Genomic DNA, 14,916 nt, shown 5'->3' on the forward strand with positions numbered 1-14,916 from the left:
TGACATTAAAAGCAGCACATCATCAATGAATATAAGTGCTCATGTTAAAAAGCCTCATAACATAGAATGGGTGGGTACAAGCAATCGGTACAAGCATTGCCATGGGGACTGAGAAATGAACATGGTGACTGTGAGAGAAAAGAAGGGGATTGAGGTTGTTATGTAATAATTGCATTTACTGACCCTGAGGTGAAAATGAATTGCAGTATTGCATGCACAGTGCAAATGTGCCATACACTACCTTCACTTTACTTTGATCTTTTAATCAAGGGTGATATGTCCTCATTTTCCTTTGGACTCAACATAGAATTATAATGAAAGTCCACAATATAGCCAAACTTTTCCCCACAGTAGGCTATTAAAGAAAACAATTGGGTAAAAGTTGGAAGGATCCCTTAATAATACATCAAATGTATTCATAAAATAAAATGTTATCATTCATTCAGTCACGGATGTATCACATACAGCAGGCCAACGTAGTCAGACTGTGATAATTGACTTAATCACCGGTAGGCTAACAAAGCCTGACGCAATGTCCTGCCTCATCACTCTAATTACTGGTCTTACAAGACACGTTTCTTCACTACACAAATACCACGCAAAATATTACATTTGTCACAATTATGTTGATAAATTGTGAATCATTCAACTAATTTAAACACAGCATAACCTGTAGCCTAACGATGCTACTTATGATTTGTGTAATATTTGCATTCTTTGCGCCATATTACCGATGCCTTTCACCTCTCGTGCAGCAGAAAACCGCTCAAACTAGAGCACAAGATGCCCTGCCTCGAGTTACCTGCACCGTCCGACGAATACGCGCAGTTTTCGGTCAAGCGGTTCTTCACAACTTGCGTGTAAAAGGTAAATAGCCATTATATTTTAGCCCTCTGTATCTGCAGATTTGTTTGTTTAATTAGAATGTATGGTATGCTAGTTGATCTAATTTTCCCCAGACAGGTCTGGAATCAGTGTGCCTGTGCCAAAAGCCAAAGAACATTGTGGAGTGAGAAGGGGAGAGAAGAATGGTACTCTTTCTTTCCAGAGTCGATATGACAGTTGCTATACACAGGTTGAGGTATGGTCATGTATTTTTGATGTTCATTGCATTGAGAGGTCTTGGTCTGTGTGTAAACCTACTGATTGCCATATCAAACCACTTTGTTTTATCTTTAGGGTGACACAGTGGTTGTATCTTTGAGAGTCCAGCTGGATGCAGGGGATCAATGGTACAGGGTCAATATTAGTTGCCCCCTACTCAAGAAGATGGCCCAGAAACCCATCATCGGTCGCACCTGTGAGTTTATATAATTTCATAGGGAGTGAATTTTAGATGTTTTATCCCACATAGTGATTACAGTACCATTTAGTACCACCTCTGTGAAAGTCATTCTTCCAATTTACTTTCCTTCAGCACGATCAGGAAAATGCAGCATCCATAGAGCATTGCGTGTGGACTGTGGGCCCCAGGATGTCTCCAATGATGGCTGTCTCAAACTGGGATGCTGCTATGATGATCATGACTCAACTTGCTATTATAGAATGAACAGTAATGGAATTCGCTTTGTGTGTATTTTGTACAATGGAGAACATGCTTCTGAAAGAAAGTATCAGCAGAGGGATAGTGACTGTCTTGGTGAGATTGGCGCATAGTGATTTCAGAGATTAAATGTCAAGAATAACTCATTGTTTCTGTCTCCTCCTCTTGCTCCTCAGCCTGTTCTCTGGATGGCCATTTTGTGTTCTCTGTGAAGGCGACAGACACTGACCCCCCACTCAACCCCAACAACCTTGCCATCAAAGGTCAGCCACAGTGCTCTCCTGTAGCTACCTCTGCAGATACAGCTGTCTTTAAAATCGGGGTGAGGGAGTGTGGCACAAAGATGATGGTGAGTCAGTAGGTCTAGTTTGTCTTCTGCCCTATTCTACAGTAGTATATTTCTGTCCTGAATACCTCTGGTAGTAGTATAATGCAGATTTTTCTTGTAATGTTGAATACTCTTAGGTATGCAAAAATACCTCGTTCCCCTCTTATATTTACAGGTGAATGGGGATGTTGTAAGCTATGAGGTAGAGGTTGAGGAACTGCATCCAAAGATTACAGGCAAACATTCTCCCTTCAGGTAGCTGCTTATTTCTCTTCCTGCCTGTGGACAGTGCACTACAATTTGGACTACTTTACCATATAATGGCTTCAGCCAGAACCTAATTGCTTGAAACTGGAGTAAATGTTTTGAATGAGACTTGGTTTGTAGTCTGCAGGTCCAGTGTCAATATGAGGGGTCAGCTCTCCTCCACACTGATCTGTGGTCCTTAAACCCAACTAACCCTCCACCTGTGACTGCACTGGGGACTGTCCGAGTGCAGATGAGAATAGCCACAGGTACTGTAGTAAAACAATATGGTTTCCACAGACCAAGCAAAGGATGCCATATCCAATCACTGCAAGTATATGGCATCGAGTTGTCACTTCACACACTGTTATACTGGTAGACCTCCATCATCCTGGCCCTTTTTCTTTTTTCCAGATGAGTCCTTTACCTCTTTCCTCCCTGAGGACCAGCTGCCCCTGAACCTCTATCTGCGTAAGCCTGTGTATGTGGAGGTGTCAATCACTCCACCCTCCCCTGACCCCAGTCTCTCCCTGCGTGTGCGTGACTGCTTTGCCTACCCTGCCTCTAGACACTCCGTATGGACACTACTCTATGATGGGTGAGAGGGAGGGAGACAAAAGTTTTCCTATACTGACTCAAGATTAATCACAGTGAATATGAAGACTGTCAATATTTGTTTAGTAGTCTCACCCCCTTCCTTCTCCCTGACAGCTGTCCTAACCCTCTGGACAGCATGAGGAGTTCCGTCCCAGTGGACAGTCGGGGGAAGACAACTTCTCACTCCCAGGTCAGGAGGTTTGATGTCAAGACATTTTCCTTCTTGGACCCTGAGACGGGCAATCCCAGTGTGGAGGAGGTAAGGTCTATCCTAGTTATCTGAACATTTTGCTAATATATACTGAACAAAAATATAAACACAACATGTAAAGTGTTGGTCCCATGTTTCATGAGCTGAAATAAAAGATCCCAGAACTCTTCCATATACACAAAAAGCATATTTCTCAATGTTGTGCATAAATTTGTTTACATCCCTGTTAGTGAGCATTTCTCCTTTGCCAAGATAATCCAAAGGTGTGGCATATCAAGAAACTGATCAAACAGCATGATCATTACACAGGTCCACCTTGTTCTGGGGACAACAAAAGGCCACTTTAAAATGTGCAGTTTTGTGTCACAACACAATGTCACAGATGTCTCCGGTTTTGAGAGGCGTGCAATTGACATTCTGGCTGCAGGAAGGTCCACCACAGTTGTTGCCAGAGAATTTAATTTTTAATTTCTCCACCATAAGCCACCGCCTCCGTTGTTTTAGAGAATTTGGCAGTATGTCCAACCACTCACACAACCACAGACCATGTGTAACTACGCCAGCCCAGGACCTCCACATCCGGCTTCTTCACCTGTGGGATTGTCTGAGACCAGCCACCCGGACAGCTGATGAAATTGAGTATTTCTGTCTGTAATAAAGCTCTTCTGCGGGGAAAAACTATTTCTGAATGGCTGGGACTGGCTCCCAAGTGGTTGGGCCTATGTCCTCCCAGGCCCACCCATGGCTGCGCCCCTGCCCAATCATATGAAATCCATAGATTAGGGCCTAATTTATTTATTTCAATTGACTGATTTCCTTATGAACTGTAATTCAGTAAAATTGTTGAAATTGTTGCATGTTATGTTTACATTTTTGTTCAGTATAAATTGTCAAAGATCTCTTGGTCCTCCATCTGCTGCAGTGTTTCCCAACCCTGGTCCTCCAGTACCCCAACAGAACACATTTTCATTGTAGCCCTGACAAGCACACCTGATTTAACTAATCATCAAGCCCTCAATGAGTTGAATGAGGTGTGTGTGTCCAGGACTACAACGGAAATGTGTTCTGTTGGGGTACTGGAGGACCAGGGTTGGGGAAAAACACTGATTACTGAATCTTGTCTTTCAGGTGTACTTTTACTGCTGGGTGGAGATCTGCACAGAGGAGGAAGAGTGTAAACAACACTGCTCCATCACCTGTGAGTTTCAGGTCCCTATGTTTTACATGAACCCCAACACTGAATTGGGTTATTTCATCCAATAGTCATGCTGTCTTATCCTCCTCCATCCAGCACCTGATGGTGAGAGGGAGAGGAGGGAGTCTGGGTCAGATCGAGTCTCCCAGTTAGTCTCATTTGGTCCTGTGCTGTTGGGTCAGAACGGTTCTGGACAGGAACAGAATCATAGTGATCATCTGAATATAGGTAAGCACATTCCAAATAGGGGAGAGTGGGGTAAGTTTAGCCTTTTTTAATTTTTTTTATCGTCAACATCACTCTGTCAAGGGAAATGTATTCTTTCTAACATATCTACTTATTTCAGGATGTGTATCCCAGGAAATAATCAAATTAATTTAAGCGTTTTAAAACATGACTCAACTACTCAGGGTCAAGCTACCTACACATTTTTGTACTGAATTAAATATTACCACCATCTTCTTAAAATCATGTCTATTTTTTCCCCCAAACACAATCACAATTGATTTAGTCTTAATCAATTCAAGCATATTTAAACACAGGCTTAACACCTAACAAACATTGCACTTTAAAAAAAAATTTTTTTTTTTACACTTAACATATACCAGCAATAATGCCTTGCATTATGCCTGGGAAGAACTCTTAAATTTGCTCACTTGCCGTTGGCTCAACTTACTCCAAGGCAAACATTTTTACTATATTAACCCAACCCACACAGCTACAAGGATGCACTTTCATTCTAGGTTTAGGACCACATGGAAGCTTATAGACTCCAACTGATGTATAGAACAAGCTTTAAAATGATCCACTTTGGTTTAGATTGAAACATCCAACTCAAATTAATTTGACTTTTTTGGACCTAACTTGATTACCTCTTTCCATGTGGTTTCTTCAGACTCCATGAAATGACATCTTCCTAAATATTTGGTCATGTTTTTTTTAGAAACAAGGGTGTCTCAACTTACCCCACAGCTACTGTATGAATGAAACTGACACTAACATTTTCTCTTGTTGGCCCTCAGCTTTTCAGGTGTCAATGTACTCTGTCATTGTCATCTGTACCTCCATCCTGTTCTTCCTCCTGTTCTCTTCATGGTCGATGAGTTGTCAAGTGGCAGAAGTGAAAGAAAATGATGTGGAAATGGAAACCAGAAACAATGAGACTGGCCTACAGGTTGAACAAGCCCAATAAAGCACCTATATGAATGCTTAATTACAATTGGTATTTATTTCAACTACCTTTTAAATACCTTCACTGGCCATGTGCATTCCAATGCATCCAGTTTGCATTTGACACTTTGGAAAAGGTCACGTAAACTGAGTGCATAGCGCTGCACCTGAAAAGTAAATATCAGATATTAAAGCCTCTATCCTACAGCCCCAGAAAGAGCAGAATATAAGGGTGTTGGAAAACCTGAAGTGATCCTAAGGTATTGATTCACAACTTTTCAATCAAACTTGTAGACTCCATAAATTACTGTATCAGTGACAAACTATAAAAATGGATTTATTGACAATGGTGGGGAGAATCTCAGAAGAAACTGTTGATTCAGTAAGGTCGGAACTTCCTCTGTGCTCTTAGCAAAGCAATTCGCTGTTTGTCTTCCTCAAACTTTTTCCTCAGTTCAGCGATGTCTGAAAGAGAGTATAACCCTTTTCAAAATGCAGAGTGACTGAGTAATATGGACAAAGTTAGCAGTGAAGCCAGAATTACTGAACAAAAATGAAAGAATACTGATTTCACCACACATTGTGCTTCTGTTGTGATCAAATGACTGGAACCATGACTTACGTTCTTTCTGTGTGTTTCTGTGCTGCCAGGTGTAGAAGTTCATGAGCTCCTTCCGCTTCCTTTTTCTGCTCTCCTTCTGCAGAGCTTTCTGATTGGATACCTCACTGTGGGGGCGGGTCTTGGTCCCGCTTTTACCCCTGGTAACTTTTACCCATCCCTCCTCATCCTCCAGCTGCTCCTCAGCCTCCTCCTTTTGTCGCTCTGCCTCCTGGGTAAGAAACAAAAGTACGTTAACAAATACCAAAATGAAGAGTTGAGAGGGAGAATCTGACCTGTTCTTTTCTCGTATCATAATCCTGCATGAAGGTGTCAACTGCCTCCTGTAGTTTGTCTGGCTGAGCAAATGACTGCTTGTACTGATGAATCCATTCTAAAGACAAAGAAACAAAGCGAGACAGAAGTGGAAGGCATGTTAAATATGGTATTAAATCTGGGTGAAATGTCTTTCCAATTTAATACATTCTGCCAACATTTAGAAAAGAAAGACCAAGCATCTAGAAGAGGACTTTAAAGCTCACTCACTCTGTAGACCTGTCCACACAGGTTGCTGCTCTGTGGAAACAACCAATGGGACATCATGGGGATGGGACTTCACTGCTGTAATAATGATGGCCTTCTGAAACACGATGTAACCCACTCTGAACCTCTGTGGGGAATGGAAACAGAAAAGGCTCAATACTGAAAGGGTGTCCATAAGCACTTCAATAATCAATCTGATCTAAACACAGAGCTTCGTTGTCTGGATTCAGGGCATACCTGTTTTTGTGCTGGTGTGAAATACTTGGCCAGCTTGGGTCCTGAGTGCTCAAAGGACCCTGGCTTCTCCCTCAGCTCCACAGACTGAACAGGACCAAACTGAGAGAAGAGCTCCTTTATGACACCCTGAAAGACAGCAGAAAGAGATTAGTACTTTTATACCTTATTTGGCCACAGACAGCTGTAGCACAAACATTTCATTTTTCTGTAGACTTGCTAATAGTACAACAATCAAATGCACACTGATTGTTGTAAAGACTGTCAATTACCAAACGTACCTCAGAGCAATATGGAGGAATGTTAAGGACAAACAGTGTTCTGTCGAGGGTCTTTGTGTGGTTTTCTCTGCTCGCACTCGGTGCTCTTTTACACATATTTTGTGCTGGGCAACAATGTCAGTACTGAACTGTAGAGAAAGCACTGAGAAGAGTGGTTAAGTCAAAAGACAGTCAAAACAGACATCTGTCTAGGCAGGTCCTAACACATTGTCTACAACTCCAGGGAGACGCAGAGGTTACTAATGGCTTTAGACTGAGAGTAAAACATAGTAGACAATCTTTGCTTAAGCTACATGATGTAGTCTTCGGGAATGCAGTCCAAATAATATCGACATCAAGTTGACCGATTTTAATCTTTAAACACCATAAGGCGTCAATAACCTCAAGACTCATGTGTTTACAAAGTTTGGTCTTGAAGCAAGCTTAAGTTCAGTGTTCGACATACGTTGTGGAGTTAGTTAGCGTGGTTGAAACAATGAGATCATGAGCGAACTAACTAACCTCAAATTATATTTTTTAACACATTTTCCGTTTACGTGTGTTATCTTAGCAATGGTTACCCGTAAAACCTCCTGGAATAACACAAGTCTGGTTGGCATGTTTCGACCTGGACGGCGCCATCTTCTTTACGACCTTTCACACAGGAAGTGGAAATGGATTGGTTGTAGTCTAAATATTCTTCATACAAATCCCCCACCAAAAATGTTAATACTACTTTTTAGAGGCTCTAGCTGTCTATCACAGGGGTTCTCAAAGTGGGGCCAAGGTGTACTGCAGGGGTCCGCGAAATACATTTAACGTATGTACTAGAATTTATCTACAATTTATGTCCTTAACCCTGGGCAATATGGGCCTAGGGAGGCTCAGGGATATTGGTATTCACAGTACGCCACCATTTATAAATGTTTAAACAATTATATTCCCAAATTAAAGCTTTAAAACAGAAGTTTGTTCTCTGCCTCATGGCAAAATGTGTAGAATTAAAGCTGCAACAACAAAATTAAAACGGCTACATTTTCTCTGATGTCAAGAGCAGGGTCTTTTAAATGCTTCTTCCCAGGGCCTGGGTTCACCCAGCAATGCACACACCTTGTAGGCCATTTAAAAAAAATTGCACTCGTGTTGTAATCTGTTTATAAGGGGGTCCCTGCTGAATTTGCTATCACAAAAGGGATCTCCAGCCCCAAAAGGTTGTGTGAACCCCAGTCTAGCAGACAGACCTAAAGACACAAATGCAAAATTATCAAAATTCTATTGCGAAATAAGGATACGAACCAATGATTTATATATACACACACAAATCAATATGAACACATCTTTATAAAGCAACATATTTATTGGCAGTAATTAACTTGTACATAGATCTGACCTCACTACCATATCTTCATGACTGACATAAAAGGCAGCTGTAAAAAGCAATTGTTGAACATAAGTTGAGCAAATTAGCATGACTTCTCTAAGCTGCACAAAAAGCAATAAAAAGTAAAATAACAGCCACAAATAAGCATAGAACCTGAAAGCCACAAAAAGAACGGCAAACCAAATACCACAATGAAATACAAGCATGTGTACAAGTCATTCTGAAATCAAAATGTATATTATGTCCAGTACAAGAACCACTGCTGCCTGTAGTTCATAGTACAAGTATCTTCATGAGTTCGTGCATCAGGTCATAGTGAGACCATTGGTTGGGGGGGCGACGACGACTCCAACCAGCACAAAACATCTCATGATTCCAAGAGGGGTGTTCAATGTGAACTATTTGAACAGTTGTAAAAGTGAACCATGTGATACAAAAATACCCACAACTGTCCAGTTTATCCCCCACCAAATTTGATTAAAATAATAAATGAACAAATCAGACTGCCTCACATTGGTCCGTTATGAGACATGCATCTATGTAATATGCCACGGCTACAAATGTTTTTCTTTCCTAAAAATCTGGACGACGGCATCAGTGTGTTAATTTTAGATGTTACAACCTGCCAATGATCTGTCAAAGTTATACAAATACAGTATCATGCTATTTGATCATGTCAGTAGATGTCTCTGTCAAACAGGAGGGTGGATGTATTATTTGTTGTGTGGATGTACTAGAAAGTTATATCTTAATGCGGAAGGCTGTGCACTGTGAACCAGGAGACTCTGTGGTAGAGGGGGTCTGGACAGTAGATTTGAACAGGGCCTTGAGGATGGTCTGGGGATCCACCTCAGGTGTGGGCTGAGAGGAGGCTGGACGACCCCCTGGGCGAGACAAAGAGAGGGGCAGGCCTTCTTTCCTTCCACTGCCTGGAGTGTCACTGAGCCTCCTGTGAGAGAAAATGAGGTCCATGTAAGATTTTATGTGATGCTGAAAGACAACGTGCATTGCAATTGGAAAGGAAGAAATCATGCACATTGTGGACTACAATATAATACTGGAAAGTTTGATTTGCATGTAATGCAACCAAGGGGGCAGTGAGAAATATGAATATAACGGAGACTTACAAAAGAATGGGCTGGTCTGAAGTGATGACATTCCCTGTATGTGAAGATTGCACTTCATGGGCTGGCCTTGGGAAGAGAATGAATAAAGATTTAAGAAAGTAAAACCAATGCCTTTTAAGATAACTATTCATCATCACCTGCCTCATTACCAGAGGCTGGTGCCCAAAAAAATCAATCAATCAATCAAATAAATGTTGCCCTTGCTGAAGGCCCTTACCATCCAGACAGCGGTTGTTGTATTTCCTGTAGGCACTCACAGCATCCTCCTTCCTCACAAACACCACTTCAGCAATCCCCACCTTCACCAGCCTCGCTCGCTTCAAGGCACCGCACACACAGAACAGCTCCTGTGGACCGTCACAAGAACACAGGAAAAAGGTCAGTTGAATGTGATAAATGAGTCATGGCTGCATCGTAAGCAGGTCTGCAATTTACACACACAGCTAGAGAATCTAAAACAGCAGAGAACTGAACAGCATGAGGCACTTACCACTATGTCCTCTTCAGTGACACGGGGGTGCAGATTATTCACTGTTATCTTAGTCCCCTCCAGAGGACTGAATGTAGGCTGAAGGGGTGTACCAAAACACTTTACAATCAAATACATATACAGCTCACAACAAGCCAATGGTAGGCGTTACGTTCATCTATCGTCAACGAGAAAGAAGTAGGTTGAATACTGATCCAGAGGATTGCTATGCTGCCAACTAGTGATGATAAAGGCCCAGTGCAATCCAAAATGTGACTTTTCTGTGGTTTGAACTTACCGCTTGTTAAGAGCAGGGGTGGGCAAATCCAGTCCTCGGTGTCACACCTTTTCTCCATCCGTAACAAACAACTGATTAATCAAACTGCATTCTAAACTGAAGATCATGATTAGGTGATTATTGGAGTCAGGTGTGTTAGCTGGGGCAAAACTGTGACACCAATCAGGACCCGAGGAATGGAATTGCCCACCACTGGGTTAGAGAGATACTTCTGACAAGGAGGCCATTTATCTACTTCCCCAGAGTCAGATGAACTTGTGGATACCATTTGGATGTCTCTGTCCAGTATGAAGTTAGAGGTAGTTTTGCGAGCCAATGATAACTAGCATTAGCACAATAACTGGAAGTCTATTGGTATCTGCTAGCATCCCTACCAACACATTCCTATAGAGATGACCTTATGTAATCCAGTGCTCAAGTAGCTGGGTGAATGGACATGTGGATACTGACCTGTGGGGGTGGAGGAGGCTGGGAGCTGGTCTCCGCTGTGGGCCCTGCCTGCCTGAGGGTCCTGGAGATGGGCTGTAAGGCGAGAGTAGAGGAGCGGGAGGCCCCTACACTAGGGTTGGGCCTTGTGGGTGCCACAGGCACTGGGGGACGAGGAGCGGTGTACGCATCGTTTTTGACTACTTTAGTGATGGGGGCTGACATAGTGAAAGGGCAGCCCAGGGTGCCAGGCTGTTGGAGAAAGAGAGGAAGCATTGAAACTTTTCAATTAATGAATGGAAAGTTTTGAGAGTGAGACACCAATACAGCCAGTGTGGCAGTATTAAAGGGATATTCGAGTTACATTGAATAATAAAGAATTATAGATAATTTAGGGAAAAGCGACAGAAAGAGAAAAGTTAGAAAATCTAACATAGTCTTCACACCCGTGACTGTAGCATATGGTTGCCAGTAGTGGTCTTCATCTGTTTGCTAGGGATATCATCATCACCTGAGAAAGACTGAGCAAGAGATGGTAAGTTACTCACTCACATATGCATTGCAGTGGCGCATGACCAGGAGAAATCAACCAAATTCAGTTGATATACTCTAAAGCAAATTTGAATCAATTCTGCCATCTAACCTTCTGATTTTTATCTTTTCAAAAATTCCCTCACCTGGGAACCCCTGCTTGGCATGTTCATATGGATCCCACTTGACATCCCTACCGGCCTTTGCTGCTAAAAAAAAGTTTAATACAATCATTATTCATAAGGTAAATTAATATATTTGACTCTAAAAGCATGCTACCAATAACCAAATAGAAAATAAGCCTAGTTGAATTTTAAACTAATTTCCAATTAACTTTAGCTATCAACTATGTTTGGAGTGAGGCTATGCTTTACCACTATAAACTATGCAAGAATTTGCATTTTCTCTTATCCGTGAACATCTTGAGTGACAAGTGGGCCAATTCTGTCTAGTAGCTAAGCCTGGATAATATTAGAGAAGATCCTGGACCTGTGGTTACAGTCACTTTGGAGCAAACTGTCAGCCTGATCACTTACCTGGATGGTTTTGGTGATCTTCATGGGTGCCGCCATTCCTTGGCTTGGTGGAGCTCCAATGCTCCTCTTGAGGCTCAGTCTATCACGAGCATCCATCATCCTCTTAGGTGCACCCCCCAGCTGTGGCGTAACCCCAGCTCTAATGTTCATTCCTTGTAGGTTGGGGGTAAACTGCCTGGCATTTGCACTGGCAATGTCATTGGTAGTGTGTATCTGTATCTGCTGCACATGTGTCTGTAGCTGTGCTGCTGGTATCTGCTGTAAACTCTGTGGGGTAACATTAAATGTATTCTGTCCTCCTTTCCGTGAGTTGATCATCTGTCGGGCATCCTGGACCCCACTTGCTCCTCCTCCGCCACGGATTCGAAAGCGGGCATCTTTCTGGCAAGTTTCTCTCTGGCATCCTTCACTTGAAAAGCTGGAGGAAGCGAGAGCAGAACAAGAGTGAGCAGAAGGCAAGAACCAATTCTAATGTCTGATCTGATTTGCCCCAGCTAACACACCGTAAGAATGCTTAACAGAACGTAATGTAGTCCAACAGCAAAATGTGTAGTTTGAAACAGATTATTTTGTAATGGGGCTTAGGTAAGAGACATCCAGATCAGGCATATACATAGATGTCTTGAGTCTCAATAAGCATTTTTCAACAGGGCAACAGGCAGGTCCTCAAAAAATACCTGCTTCAACTCTGGCAAAATGTATTATTTCACCCATTACCTTGAGCATTGCTCCAAAAGAAGTTCAGAATTAAATAATTGTTTGAGTTCCAACAAAGTAATTCCATTGAATATTTGATACTACTGAAAATGTATCCAGGTCTGTTTTTTGTTTACCAGTTCCCCCTCCTCCACCAAGTCTCTGTCTGACATCCGTCATCCCAATTTTCTGTCGAGCATCAAAGGTCCTCCCGAACCCTCCTGCACCCCTGCCGAACATAGGCCTGAAAGACAAGAGGTCGACATTGGTAGTCAACTAGTTGTAGCCTAATCCTACATGATCTAATATCCACATTTAGCACGTATAAGACCAGCTATATTATTTGATTTTGCCCTACATTCAGTATGGCTCGCTAGGTATACTCAAATCGAAATAAAAAATCAAATAGTATAACGTTAGCTGTTCTGATATGCGCTCCTTGTGTTTTCCAAAATGTGAATATTAGATCATGGAGGACTAGGCTACAACTAGTTGACTACATATGGCTCTAGATAAAGGTTCTACAAGACTGCCTCGCGCTCTGTACCATATCTATAGGTATACTAACTAGCTAGCTATACGTTTTCGCGTGTGTAACCATTGTTAGTTTATAGCTAACTACCTAACGTACAATCCAGCGACCTGTTAACCTTGTTCGGTTCTTTTTTGGTCGACTTACCGTCATCAAATGCTGATAAAACATTATTTTTTACCTTGTTAGCTAACTAGTTAAACGGAGCCCTGATAAATACCTAGCTGTGCGTATTTGGCTCGTTGATATTAGGGAAATCAGTGTCTGCAGTGAAACGATATAGTAGCTACATAATTGTAGCTAATCCAACGGCGAGTACAGGCCTTGAACAGGACCGCTGAGGAATTGAAATAGCCTAGGCTTTCTGGAAATGTTTTTTTTCATTACGTTGAATGATACAACTCAAGGCATACCGTTCATAAATTGCATTCAAACTCATAAATTGATAAATTAATACATTTTAACTGTTTCTTTGTTGTTGAAACCGCGTCGACGTATCACTTCGTCCAAAGAAATATCTTCCATCTTCTTTAACTCAAGCGCGTGAATGATCGTAACTGGACGGAGAAAAACGAGAAGAGACTATGGAAGGCAAGTTGGATCAAAATTGGCGAACTCAATAAAATATTTATTCGAGAGCTCCTTGAAAAACTACATTGTTGATATATTTCAATTGTATACACATATATATGTGTGTGTGTATATATAATATAATATATAATATATATATATATATATTGTTTGAAATACCAATACAGATCTGTTTAACTCTTACATTTGTTTAGCAAGATCTAAAAACCAGAGTTTATTATTTTAAGAGAAATGCATATTTTTTTTGTTGTTTTAAAGGCCTATTAGGTTATGTGAAGTGTCAATGATCACATCAATGCCATTGGTCATCAATTAACAAAAGATTATACTTGTAACATAAAACAAACAAATATAAATCAATTACACAGCCTTAGAGACCTCTGGTATCGATTACTCTTCACGAAGTAAAAAAAAAAATGCGGGGGTAAATGAAACGTTTTATCTTTCCCATCAACCTTTGCGCTCAAAATCACTTGAAACCAGTGTAAATAAGTAAAATCTCGAAGAAAAGCTATATTTTACCTGATTAAATGGAGGAATGAAAATGTACAATTATGTATCACATAATGCGCTCAGAAAATAAAATGCAGCTGTAGGTTTATACTTTTGAAGTGAACGTCAATGGTAAACACCATGAGTGTAATAGTCTGCATATAGAGGTAAGTAATGCCCTCGACCATCGATTAGTTATGCCTTAAACTGATGAGTAAGGAAAATAACGACGCGGGGTGACGCCCGTGTCCTCGCCTAGATTTGCGAGATCAATTTTTGAACGGGTACAGGTCCGCCTGTTTAGGTGACTCGCCTACTTTGTGAGATGCCTTGCGGGACATGGATCTGCCCCGACCTCTCATGTAAAATATAAACCCCTTTCGGTATACTACTGATACAAGGTTACACAGAACCAGAATGGAATTATATTTTCCATGATTGTAACGTACTAAAAATAGAACGTCTATAATAGTACTTACTGCACCTTCTACAAAACCTTTTTCAACATAAAGAACATCTCTGCCTTCTATTTCTCTAACCACGTTCCATCAGCAGATTTATGCGGATAATGTCATACTGTATTAAAAACATTTTTAGACCGAGTAGGCACATTTGCTATTGAACAAAATAGTTTTTGTGACAATTATCGGTAGTTGAAAATGCGACGAAAACACATTGAACTTGAACTTTTAAAATCGAATGTTGTGTGCAGCACGTCATCACGCAGTGATTTTGATGTTCAACAAGTCAGTTTAGTGGAAACATACCGCTGGTGAGAAAATGATCATATTTTTTGGGGCTGATTTGGGAATATATGCATCTGTTGCCACTTGGTTGGAAACTAGCTAATAACCACGTAAGGTAATCCACGGTTTTTAGACGAGGATAGTCATATCCTATGAAAAAAATCCG

The 14,916-nt window shown here is 41.3% G+C and overlaps 2 protein-coding genes, 1 non-coding gene and 1 pseudogene across 4 annotated transcripts; 2 read left to right on the top strand and 2 right to left on the bottom strand.

Moving 5' to 3' along the window:
- The first annotated feature begins 354 nt into the window (after window positions 1-354).
- On the top strand, window positions 355-5,333 carry LOC112258750 (zona pellucida sperm-binding protein 4). Of its 2 annotated transcripts, XM_024433300.2 has the most exons (12): window positions 359-867; window positions 960-1,081; window positions 1,180-1,300; window positions 1,418-1,552; window positions 1,720-1,892; window positions 2,047-2,126; window positions 2,259-2,386; window positions 2,532-2,715; window positions 2,829-2,973; window positions 4,054-4,123; window positions 4,217-4,348; window positions 5,143-5,333. In XM_024433300.2, the coding sequence occupies exons 1-12, from the start codon at window positions 684-686 to the stop codon at window positions 5,310-5,312; spliced, it is 1,644 nt and encodes a 547-aa protein (XP_024289068.1). In that variant the 5' UTR covers window positions 359-683; the 3' UTR covers window positions 5,313-5,333. The 2 variants fall into 2 exon arrangements, with proteins under 2 accessions (XP_024289069.1, XP_024289068.1); XM_024433301.2 differs by lacking the exon at window positions 1,418-1,552 and having other exon boundaries at window positions 355-867.
- Window positions 5,334-5,606: 273 nt separating this feature from the next.
- On the bottom strand, window positions 5,607-7,582 carry LOC121838623 (annotated as a pseudogene).
- A 1,175-nt stretch (window positions 7,583-8,757) lies between these two features.
- On the bottom strand, window positions 8,758-13,506 carry LOC121844982 (polymerase delta-interacting protein 3-like). The gene is given in 12 exon segments (XM_042315586.1): window positions 8,758-9,255; window positions 9,434-9,470; window positions 9,473-9,499; window positions 9,651-9,780; window positions 9,924-10,001; window positions 10,651-10,878; window positions 11,073-11,147; window positions 11,304-11,366; window positions 11,694-12,079; window positions 12,082-12,111; window positions 12,527-12,633; window positions 13,379-13,506. Coding segments are annotated over 12 exon segments (1,437 nt in total). The 5' UTR covers window positions 13,447-13,506; the 3' UTR covers window positions 8,758-9,047.
- Window positions 13,507-14,201: 695 nt separating this feature from the next.
- Window positions 14,202-14,356, top strand: LOC112259516. Its single transcript, XR_002954865.1, has one exon. It is a non-coding gene; the product is annotated as a U12 minor spliceosomal RNA (small nuclear RNA).
- The last annotated feature ends 560 nt before the right edge of the window (window positions 14,357-14,916 follow it).

Source organism: Oncorhynchus tshawytscha, unplaced genomic scaffold (genome assembly GCF_018296145.1).
Source record: "Oncorhynchus tshawytscha isolate Ot180627B unplaced genomic scaffold, Otsh_v2.0 Un_contig_7158_pilon_pilon, whole genome shotgun sequence".
NCBI lineage: Eukaryota > Metazoa > Chordata > Actinopteri > Salmoniformes > Salmonidae > Oncorhynchus > Oncorhynchus tshawytscha.

Coding starts and splice junctions, on each gene's coding strand:
- LOC112258750 (XM_024433300.2), top strand. CDS start 684: ATGCTACTTATGATTTGTGTAATATTTGCATTCTTTGCGCCATATTAC. Junction 2,974..4,053: donor GCAATCCCAGTGTGGAGGAG/GTAAGGTCTATC, acceptor CTTGTCTTTCAG/GTGTACTTTTACTGCTGGGT. Junction 4,349..5,142: donor TAGTGATCATCTGAATATAG/GTAAGCACATTC, acceptor GTTGGCCCTCAG/CTTTTCAGGTGTCAATGTAC.